Below are 11634 nucleotides of genomic sequence, written 5' to 3' on the forward strand. Positions count from 1 at the left end.
TTTCCTCCTGATTTTCTCAGTATAGTTAAGCGAGTAAAAATAATACACTTCTACCATGAATAGTAAGAGCTTTCAATGTATTTATAATGAAACTATCTTCAAAAAATTTATTGAACTACTTTCAGTGAGATTTAATCCTTGTACCAGTCAACAACCCTAACTGTGTTTGCAGAACCCTGAGAAAATTTTCTGAAAATAATCTTCCAAGGCTAACACAAAGTGTTAGCAATGTATGAGATTTGTAGTTAATTAATAAATTACCATAAGGTACACACAATCTTTAATATACGTGGCATCAAATACAAAAGTTACTAGTTAAATTAAATTAGACTTTCACTAATATCACAAATATTTCTGTTTCCAGAATGATCTTCTGGATGTAGTGGCAAGTATTGACTTGTCAAGGAAGACAGTCAAGAGGATTCGGATAAATTTTGTCTTTGCTCTAATATATAATCTGGTTGGAATTCCCATAGCTGCTGGTATGTGCCACATAACTGGTATTACTTCATCTACTGAAGTCTTTAGAGACCTATCATTTTAAAAATTTAATCTTCTACTTATTTGTGTTTTTTTAATCATTTCTTTATTATTATTATCATTGTATGATACAGTTCCATAGGCTCCTGGGATTTCCCTTATCCCAATTCCCCCCCACACCTAGTTCCTCTATATCATTACTAAAGTATAGTTCTTCATACACAGTCATATGTCCACCATTGCGGGCCTGGACAATGGCACTACGTATTTGTTTTAAGTTTAGTTTTTGTATGTGTTCCTCTGGTGCGGTGACAGGTAATATTAAAATCTTAACTTTTAATTTTCATCAGTGTTTCATGTAGCTCAACAATCTATGAATTTCTTTTCTTTACTCCAAATTTATATTTTGAAAAATCTCAAACCTATATAAACATTGAAAAAATGCTGCAGGCGATATCTATATCCTTTAGGAACATGCACCCATTTTGTTAAAATTTGTTATCTCTTTTTCCATATACTTGCATACAAGTATGTATTTACTGACTAATTTTTTGTTGAGGAGAACAAACTTTGAGCTCATTATGCAAACACAACCACTGTTGGCATTTGGTGTCATTTTCTTTCAGTGCTTCATACTCTACGTCAGTTTTTGTCTTGTTACAGTTAGGATTATCATTAGAGAGTTTTCTGCTTTTCACTTAAGGTGCTATCATAGTCAATGATTATTTTTATGCTTAGAGGCCATATGAGAGAGACTGAGTGAAAGAAAATGAACAGGAAATTTGCTTTTAGAATTGTGTAATTGGTTTCTGAGAATCTCTGAAATTTAGACTTGGTAGGAGTTTGCACTAACAAGACAAATGATTATCACTGTTTTCTTGGTCTGAATTGAGAGACAGAGGGAGATTTGAAATGACATGAGATCAATTACAAAGCTCTTTATCAACAGAGGCACACAGAGGCCTAGAGCACCAAGAGTAAAAGAACAACCCAAGTTCAGTGAGATTAGTTCATCGAACAAGTATTTTAGACAAATTTTACAAGTAATATATGATCACTGCAAAAAGTAGAAAAATTCAGACAAGCGCATAAAAATTAGAAGATTATAATAGGTCTGTTTTATTCCTGTTATATGAACAAACATTAAAATATCTGTCCATTGTGGTGTAGTAAGTTAAGCCACTCACTTAACACTGCTCTGCTTCTGATCCTGCTCCCTGCTAATGCGCTTGGAAAAGCAGCAGAGGATAGTCCAAGTGGCTTGGGCCCCTGCCACCCATGTGCAAGACCCACATGGAGATTCAAACTCCTGGCTTTGGCCTGGCTCAGCTCCATCCGTTGCAGCCATCCAGAGGATGAATCAGAGGATGGAAAGTCTCTCTCTCTCTCTCTCTCTCTCTCTCTCTCTCTCTATTTTTCAAATAAATAAATCAATCTTTAAAAATAACAGTGTTGGGCCCGGCACAATGGCCTAGTGGCTAAAGTCCTCACCTTGAATGCCCTGGGGTCCCATATGGGTGCTGGTTTTAATCCTGGCAGCTCCACTTCCCGTCCAGCTCCCTGCTTGTGGCCTGGGAAAACAGTCGAGGACGGCCCAAAGCCTTGGGATCCTGCACTCATGTGGGAGACATGGAAGAAGTTCCTGGCTTCTGGCTTCTGATCGGCTCAGCACCAGCCATTGTGGTCACTTGGGGAGTGAATCATTGGATGGAAGATCTTCCTCTCTGTCTCTCCTCCTCTCTGTGTATCTGACTTTGCAATAAAAAAATAAATAAATCTTTAAAAAAATAATAACAGTGTCTATCAAAACCAAGGTAGGGGCCAGCATAGTAGTGCAGTGCATTAAACTACCATCTTCCCTGCTAGCAGCTCTTCTCAGAATGCCTGTTTTAGTTCCAGCTGCTCCACTACAATTCCAACTGCTTGCTGATGCAGCTGGGAAAGCGTAAGATGGCCCAAGTACTTGGCCCCTGATACCCAAAAGAGAGATAAGGATTGAGTTCTTTACTCTTTATCCCAGCCATTACTACCATTTGGTGAGTGAACTAGAAGATGGAAGGTTCTCTCTGCCTCTCCCTGTCTCTGTTACTTCTACTTTCAAATAAGTAGTTAATTTTTTAAAAAGAGTTTCAGAGAGGGAGAGGCAGAGGAAGATCTTCCATGCGGTGGTTCACTCCCCAAATGGCCACAATGGGTAGGGCTGGACCAGGCCAAAGACAAAATGCCAACCCCAAATCTGCCTTCCAAATAAAATAAATCTTTTTAAAAACAAACCAACAGGGCCCGGCGGCATGGCCTAGCGGCTATAGTCCTCGCCTTGAACACCCCGGGATCCCATATGAGCGCCGGTTCTAATCCCGGCAGCTCCACTTCCCATCCAGCTCCCTGCTTGTGGCCTGGGAAAGCAGTCGAGGACGGCCCAAAGCTTTGGGACCCTGCACCCATGTGGGAGACCTGGAAGAGGTTCCTGGTCCCGGCTTCGGATTGGCGCGTACCGGCCCATTGCGCTCACTTGGGGAGTGAATCATCGGATGGAAGATCTTCCTCTCTGTCTCTCCTCCTCTCTGTATATCCGGCTTTCCAATAATAATAAAATTAAAAAAACAACAATAACAACAACAACAAACCAACAAGCAAAACCAAGGGTAGATGAGTTTGTAGGCTATTAACACGCATACACTATCAAGTTGGTAGGATTGTGTACCAGCGGTGCATTAACTGTAGAGAACAACTGATGTGTATTTGCCTGGAGCTGGATGTGTGTCCATGTTATGACCCAGAGTTTTCACCCCTAGTATAAATTGTAGAGAAGTCCTCAGACACGGGCACAGGGAGTCATGCTCCAGGGTGCTGAGAGCAATCGTCTGTTAGTGAAACACTGACAGCAGCACAAATCTTTACCGAGAGCCTTCCATTGCTGAAGAAATAGCAGACAGACTGTACATTAGAAAAATGTTGGTAATCTGTTTGGTATCGTCTGTCTAACTAATCCAGACTTGTTTCCTAGGAGTTTTTCTGCCCATTGGTTTGGTGTTGCAGCCCTGGATGGGATCTGCGGCAATGGCTGCTTCCTCTGTTTCAGTGGTACTTTCTTCTCTCTTCCTTAAACTGTAAGTACGATGGCTTTCTTACCTTGGTATTAGTATTCCTTTTATCCTGCATAGTCAGTCTTGAGAGTTTTTGTTCTTATCTGAATAATAAGAATTATTATTAGCTAATAATAAAAAATTAGCTATATGACTGTCATATCCTGTGGTTTATAGGTAGCAAATGCAAACACTGAGTAGGATAGAATCTAGTTCACTGCCTTTGAGAAATAGAATTTCCGGTCATGTAACTCCCCACAATTTATTTTGAGCTGTTTTCTGGCTGTAACCATCACATTTTGTACAGGCAAATCACCTCCTTTCACTTGTGCAAATGCAAAGCATCTAGTTCTCATTCGGTGTACCTTTTATGTGCCCAGGTATCGGAAACCAACCTATGAGAATTACGAACTGCATTCCAGGAGCCAGATAGGACAGAAGAGTCCTTCAGAAATCAGTGTTCACATCGGGATAGATGATACCTCAAGAAATTCTCCTAAACTGGGTTTGCTGGACCGGATTGTTAACTACAGCAGAGCCTCCATAAACTCACTGCTGTCTGATAAGCGCTCCCTAAACAGTGTTGTCACCAGTGAACCTGACAAGCACTCGCTCCTGGTGGGAGACTTCAGGGAGGAGGACGACACCACCTTGTAGGAGGCCACACAGAGCACTGATGGTTGTGCTTGCTTTGCTTGGACTCAGCATTCATGACTCCGCCTTAGGTTCTTGAAGGAATGTGGAAGGATTTTTCTGTGGGTCTCATACTCTTTTATCACAGGTTCGTAGTTGCCTTTGTCCAAAGCCCAACACCACCTTATCTCCAGGACATCAACTTTGAACCTAGCTTTACTCCCACTTACTTTCCAGCAGTCTTTGCTTTTGCTGGCAACAGACAAGGAAAAGCAGTGGGGTTTACAGCAGGGCCTACAATCAGAGACTGCTGAAGCGGTAGCTTCTTTTTACTTGACCCAAATAAAAGTCCAAGAAGAGGATAAATAAAATTTTGCTGATTTGAGAACCTGATCTTGAGACTAATCTTGAGCCCATATCCCTGCCCATTGGGGAGTAGTGGCTTTCAAAGCACTGTACAAAGCGTCCAGTTTTAGAAGGCTAACAGTTGAAGCTGTTTAAAAAATAGACGTGCCTTATTTATTGCAGGCTTCTTGTTTTTGCTCCCATCTTGCCTGTATCCTTGTCCTTATCCTTGCAGTTGTTTTCTTGCAATACTCCAGTGTGTCTTTTGTGATCTTCTTCCCAGTGAGCCAAGTCTGGTGGTTTTCCATTGATAAAATTAACTGACGGCTCTTCCAGTACCTTGTTGCTTTTTAAAGTTTTGTCACTGAAAAGACCTTTAAGGGCCTGTAGAGTTCCCTGCCAGCCATCTTCCCATTGCAGAAAAGATGTCCAAGTCTTCAGGCTCCCTAGCTCTGTGCTAGCTTTGAATTCACTCCTGCTAAGTTCAACTCTAAGTTGTTCTTGGTGTAATCTCTCAGTCTTACTCCAGAGAATTAATGTTTTGAGTCTTTTCTGCTCAAAAGAGTTTCAAAGATTAACACTATTTTAACATATACAGGTCATACATGATTACCTGGCTTCACTAAGTTCTCATCTTTTTTGAATAGGCTACAATCTCTTTCCTAGTACATAACATTTACTATATTTTAATTGTCTTTCTAGCATTTCAAATAGGTTCTCAAAAAAAATTTTAAGATAATGTGTTTCACAGCTCTGCTTTTACCAAAAATAAGGTCAATTATTATAATGCAATCAGAATTTCCCTAGCTTATGATCCCTTTTAGTCAGATGTCTATTTCAGTTTAAAATGTTCGTACTTGCCTAATTCATGTTGGCAAATGCGGTGGCTTATTCCTATTGCCAAATGAATCCAGAAATCCCCCACCCCCATGAGTGCCTGAGAACTGAAACACTGCTCAGAAATCTGGTACTGGCATGGTTATTTAAGTTTCCCCACTAAATTGCAAGATGGATTTCATATGCAGAATACACGAGTGAGGAGAACTCCTGAGGAAATTGCTAATATTTTGCTTCCACGTTCTTGGGTAAAAGCTAGCTCAGTGCCTGATATATAGGACTTGTACTGAGCAAATGGTAGTTCTTTTCTCCCCATAAGATAAATGATAAATATAAAAAATTATTTTGATAGAGCAGAGTTCAGAATCAGGTGGGAGTGAGGGGTAGGTTTGCTCTAATCCAGCTGCCTTTGTCTTTTGCCCTTAAACACAAACACACACACACACACTACACGCATATACACGTTCACTTATTCCATAGATTTGGAGATGATCTAATTTCTGTCTCAGCTGTCTTTAAGGGAGAAAAAACTTTTGATGAAGGTGCTATTTATCCATTTAAACCCATCTCAAGGAATTATGAATGAGATAGGTGTCTAAGTTCTTTTGTAGACTAGCTCTTATGTCAGTTTTTGTGCTTCCAATTTAAGTTTTAATATTTCTTATTTTAATTCAGATGGCCCAGCTAATATGACAAATGTAAAATTGATATATCTTATTCTAAGGCCGAATTTTCAAAAGAAGATCCCTCCCTTACCTCTCTCATTTTCTTTTCTCTCTCTCAAGCACTTAAACATAACCAATTACTACTATTATTATGTGTATGTTTGAGGCATGCTCTGGGCCCCATATACATGCCATAGAACAGTGGAAGTGGCAGCGTATGGTTTGGGCATAATCAAAGATATCATTTCAGCTCTGCAACAGATATCATGGTATTTAGAAAGAGTTGTGCATTAAATATCTATAGTCAAATTTTGTAACCTTAATTTCCCATTAGCTTCAGAGAGAAATTGTATTCACATGAGAGGTGATTTCTAGATAGGATTAAAACCATGGTTTTCAATTAGTAACTAGCTTTAAGTAACTAGTTACCGCTAGTGAGAACAATTTTATGTATGTGTGTGTATGTTTATTCACATACATAGGTATATATAGGTACACACATATTACTGTACAGAAAGAAAAATGATTTGTTTTTGATATTGGAGTATTTGAAGTTCTCTATTTGTGTTTATCATTCTTTTGTGTTCACTCAGCAACCATGGCCTGAGTCTGAAGAAAACGCTTTGATGTCCAGTGTTGGTTCAGACTCAAACATGGGACACCTTTAGCTTAAATATCCAAAGATGCCTTCTGAATTTCAAATAGTAAAACACAACTAAAGCGTTTAGTGTGATAGTCTAAAGGAGTGTGGTTGTCAGTTGTGAAAATAGAAATATTTTTTCCCTAGTTCAGTGTCAACATTTTATAATGATAAATTTGATGCCTTGTGAACAAATAATTTTATATTGTGCTTTAAGTTTTTTTAATTCTTCATTCAGATGTCAAAAATGCTAAAAGTAGCACTCTAGACATTTCCAAAAGTTTTAGTGTGTGTATTTTTCCTGTACACAGCTTAAAATCAAAAATGTGTTAGAGATTTTTTTTTCCCATTGCTTGGGGATCTTGCTTTAAAATGATTCTTCTTGATATTTATTTGACTCAGTTTTGTTATTTTCTTTGGGTGAGGAATCTGGCTACTGGTTATTTTAAAGAAGAAAAAAGACATTCCTGTAATCACTCCATTTTGGGTTTTTTTTTGTTTATTTCTCACTTTTCTATATAAAAAAGTATTGTTTTACCAAATGTAAAAAGGTAGATTAGTGCCAAAATAATGCCTATTTTTACACTTGCTTTCCGTAGTCCGCTAATCTGTTATGAGTAGCTAGAGAAAGCACAAAGTTTCACTAATTGAATTCTTGATCTTCAGTTAAAAAGACCTCTTTAATTTGATACTGAAAGTGCCATTTGTAGCCAAAACCAGGCGTTTCAAAGTTATGTTTTCAGTTTAAGAAATGTTTAGCTAAGCACTGTTAAATGTTGATTTATGGTACCCCCAAACAGCAGTGAATGATATTGTGTACTATCCATCTACTGTGGTCAAGCTCTTCCATGGTTTGTTTTTCCATAAGCATGTTATTGATCATATTTCTACCAGAGATGTGCCTTGAACTTTATAATTATAGTGTTGTAAACAAAAAAAAGTTTGTCAGTGTCTCTTTTGTTACATCATGGAACCCATCCTAGTTAGCTGCTCTAAACTAGCATTTGCTGTGCTTTTAATGTTTTCCTTCCAGCTGTTAATTTATAGGAGGGCAAGATTGGAGGCAGTACCTCAACCAGGTAGTTCAAGAGGTAAGAAATCTGTTTTCCTTTGGATTCTGTTCTGTCTGCTGTATCATTTAGTGAGGGTCAGAAGCAAAGAAAGGAATGTAATTGTCCTCCTTCCTTTTGTGATTTCTAATGCATTCTTGATAGTGTATTGAAAACCAGTGAGCTCAATGAAGAAAGAAGATTCTCTGGCCTTTTGGGGAGACCTAAATACAGCATTTGGAGGTCTTACCTAAGATATGTTCCCATTCCAAGCACACCTTTGTATTAAGGAGAGGGCTTTGAACTTGTGAGGAAGTTCCTTCCAAATTCTTGGAATTACGTAGGGTGATGAAATAGGATTAGGAAAGGGAACAGATGGGTAACACCCCGGAGGCTTCCACTGGTCAGCCTTTCTTTTCTGTTGGTGTCCCAACATGCCACCTGGAAGAATGTGTGGCAGACTCTTGGGGACCTGGGTGTGTGGGCTCACAGGGAGCCTGGGGAATGGTGCCAGTAGGGGTGTGCAGGTACCTGGGGGCTCAAATCCAGGCAGGTGGCATGAGCCTGGGGATTGCCTCACGTCTTGGTCTCAAGTGGGGTGGGATGAAGAGAGGGGAAAGCCCTAGGTTAGCATGCTGGCCTGGTGGGCTGGTGAATCAGGCTTGGGGAATTTTGAAAGGACCTGGATAATGGGTATGTAGAGCTTGGGACCATGGTGGGTGGGCAGAGCTCCTAGTCAGTACAGCACACCACCCCCACCAGATCCTAGGCACAGGGACTGTGGACTGATCAGGGAAAGCGGCTAGGGGTGTGTGAGAGGAAGGGCTGCTGGGGGAGTATGTTGCGGGTGAGAATTGACTTCTAAAGGACCCCCATTGACAGAGCCACTGTGTTTGCAGGTAAGTGAGGGGACTGAGACCAAACAGTTTGGAGGGGGAAAGCTGAAGGACTATTACAGGTCAGATAGATGCATCAGCTTACGTGGGAGACCTGAACTTGACTACTTGGCATGGATCGCCACTGACCACCATTCACCGGTGCACACTAAAGCTAGGGCTGAGGGCTAACCTGGCAGGGCTTGATCACAGTACCTGCCAGTGAGAGTCGAAACAGTAATGTTAGACTTCTCCAGGACACTAACCAGCACATGAGAGAACCAAGTCCAGGGACTGAATCTGTGGGGGATATGTGGGCCCAATCTCTGTGGAACTGCAATTTCTACTGATTTGCTTAAGAGTTGGGGCTAGTAAGGGGCTGAGCTAGGCATGACCATGGAACCCGCTGACACCCATGGGTACTGGGTTGGGGATCATGCAGGGCCTGCTCCAGGATGCAGCTCCCACAGGAACACCCAAAAATAGACTGTGGGGTGGGCTGGGCTGAAACATCTACCATCTCATACAAAGGCCAAGATGGAGGGGGCAGATTGTACCAAGTAAGGGTCTAGTACCTGCCAGAATATGTGAGATCTGGCTCTGGGAGTGGGCCTAATGGGGAATGTTCTGGGATTGGGAGACTCCCTTGGGGGACTTTAGCCCCTGCTGGAGAGCATGTGGTTCAGGCCTGGGTATTGATCAGGCCAGGTAAGGTAGCTGTACCCGTAGGCAAGTGTGTGGGTTGGTTCCGGAGGGGGAAGTAGACCAGGCAGGGCAGGGCCAACTTTGCCTCACTGTCAGGTGCAGGAGCCAGGCTGGAGTGTAGGTCATGCTGAACTAGGCTATCACATCTACTGGTTTGCATGAGCCAGGGATGGGAGCAGACTGGGCAGGGCTAGGCTGCAGCACCCACCAGTGAGAATTGGGATTGGGTGCAGGAGGGACAGGCCAGGCTGCAGCATCTGATGGCAAAGGCCAAGATGAGGCATGGGCTATGCTGAGCTGAGTCAGAACAACCACTAGCATGCACAAGATCTGTGACTGGGAACAGGCCTAGTTGGGGGGCTAAGGGGACGCCTTGGCTGGGTTGTGGTTCCCACTGGTGAGAGTGAGAGTTGGAATAGGAGCGGTGATCTGGGCTGGACCTGACTGCAGTGTCTTTTGGTATGGTTGTGGACTGGGTCTGTGCCAGATGGAGCTAGGCTCCAATACTCCAGCTTGTGAGAGCCAGAGTGAGGGTAGGATGGGCTGAGCTGGGTCTCTGCCACTGCTGAATCACGCAAGAGCTGTGTCTGGGCGTGGACCAAGTGTGGATGGTCCACAGTAAGAACCGGAATGGGTGTGGACTGGTTTGGCAAGGTAACTGTTCCTGCCCGGAGAGGAAGTGGACTCAGTCTGGACCTAGGACCCTGTGCTGTGTGTGAGATCTGCCACTGGGGAGAGACCTAATAGAGGAGCTTGGGGAACTCCTCCTTCAGCATGTAGTCCTTAAAGGTGAATGCAAGAACCAAGGCTGGGAGCAGCCCAGAGCAGACAAGGTTACAGTACCTGCTGTCATATGTGTGGGTCAGGTATGAGGACAGGCCAGGCTGGGCCAGGTCATAATACCCACTGGCAGATCTGAGAATCAGAACAGGGTGCAAAACAGGGTGGATCAGACCACAATACCAACCAGTTCACATTAGGGCCAGGACTGGGGGCTGGCTTGGCTGGGTTAGACTGTAGCACCCACCAGCATGAGCTGGAACTGAGGGCAAGCCAGGCCAGACTACAACACCTGTTGGCCTGCAGGTGAGCTGGGTTAGAAGGAGAGCCAGGCTGGGCTAACCGACTGTACTCACTGGGTCATGCATGAGCCAGGGCAGGTGCAAGCTGGTTGGGCTTTGCTGCAAGCATCAGCTGATAGGTGCTGAGACTGGGGGCAAATCCTGTCAAGCTAGAATACAGAACCACCTGGAGAGTACAGACCTGGGAGTAGGCCCAGTGGGGAAACTGTGATGTGGCACCTCTCTGATGGGCTGCAACTCCCTCTGGTAATCATGAGAACCAGTGCTGGTGGCGGGCCAGGATAGACAGGTGGTGGCACCCACCGGCATTAGTGTGTGCTGGATAGTGGGGTTGGTTAATCTGAGGTAGGCTTCAATGCCCATTGATGTGTACAAGAGCTGAATGAGATGTGGAATAAACTGGAGCAGCCTGCAAGCCTAGTAGGGGCTACTGGGTGTTGCTCTGACTAGGCTGCAGCTCCCTCTGGTGTGCATGAGGGCTGAGTGTGTGGTGGGCAGGGTTGGGCTGGACCACAGCATCCATTGGTTTACATAAGAGACTGAGCTGGAGACAGGACTGACCCAGCAATTGCAACTACTAGTGTTTGTGTAGGCTGATGTGTGTGGAGACTGAGCGGGACCTGTATTGGCAATGACACGCAAGAGTCAGGCACATGTGGTGCCATAGCAGAGGAAGGAGGGCAGGACAGATTGATCAATTACCCCAGCCAAGTGTTGGCAACAAATATCTCGATGAATGGAGACTCTGAGGTGGACTGTCAGCAGATGGACCTTGGAAGGATTTCCTCATCCTTGGATTAGCAAGATCGACAACATTTCAGAAGTATCAAAACCACTTGAGCAGAACCCTCGGAGCATGCTCCAAAAGGGGACCCGGGATGACATCAATGGCTGTTCCCCATCCCTGTGTACCTAGGCAGTTGGGAGGCTGGATGTGGCTTCTCCCCTTATCTTTCCCCTTCTTCCATATTGTGGGTAATATCCTTATTGTGGGTCGCCCCAACTAGGCTACAGCTCCCACTGGTTGATGTAAGGGCCGAACCAGACTGGACTGCAACACCCATTGGTTCCAGTGCAACTCGGGACTGAAAACAGAACCAACACAGCAATTGCAACCACCAACTGATCAGGGTGATGGACTGTGCCGGGCCCTGTGCTTGCTAGAACATACAAGAATCTGGTCTGGGAATACCTCAAAGTATCTTTGGAGATCTCCCCACTTGAACTGCTGGACTCA

At 43.5% G+C, this 11634-nt stretch overlaps 1 protein-coding gene across 1 annotated transcript in view; it reads left to right on the forward strand.

The window, feature by feature from the left end:
* ATP7A (ATPase copper transporting alpha) overlaps positions 1 to 4237 on the forward strand; it is a 133702-nt gene extending 129465 nt beyond the window's left edge. Inside the window, exons 21-23 of the mRNA XM_004592777.3 lie at positions 365 to 482; positions 3488 to 3590; positions 3947 to 4237. Coding sequence (XP_004592834.2) covers positions 365 to 482; positions 3488 to 3590; positions 3947 to 4223 — 498 coding nt within the window. The 3' untranslated portion in view covers positions 4224 to 4237. The remainder of the gene's footprint in view (positions 1 to 364; positions 483 to 3487; positions 3591 to 3946) is intronic.
* Positions 4238 to 11634: the final 7397 nt, after the last annotated feature.

This window comes from Ochotona princeps, chromosome X, assembly GCF_030435755.1.
Source record: "Ochotona princeps isolate mOchPri1 chromosome X, mOchPri1.hap1, whole genome shotgun sequence".
NCBI lineage: Eukaryota > Metazoa > Chordata > Mammalia > Lagomorpha > Ochotonidae > Ochotona > Ochotona princeps.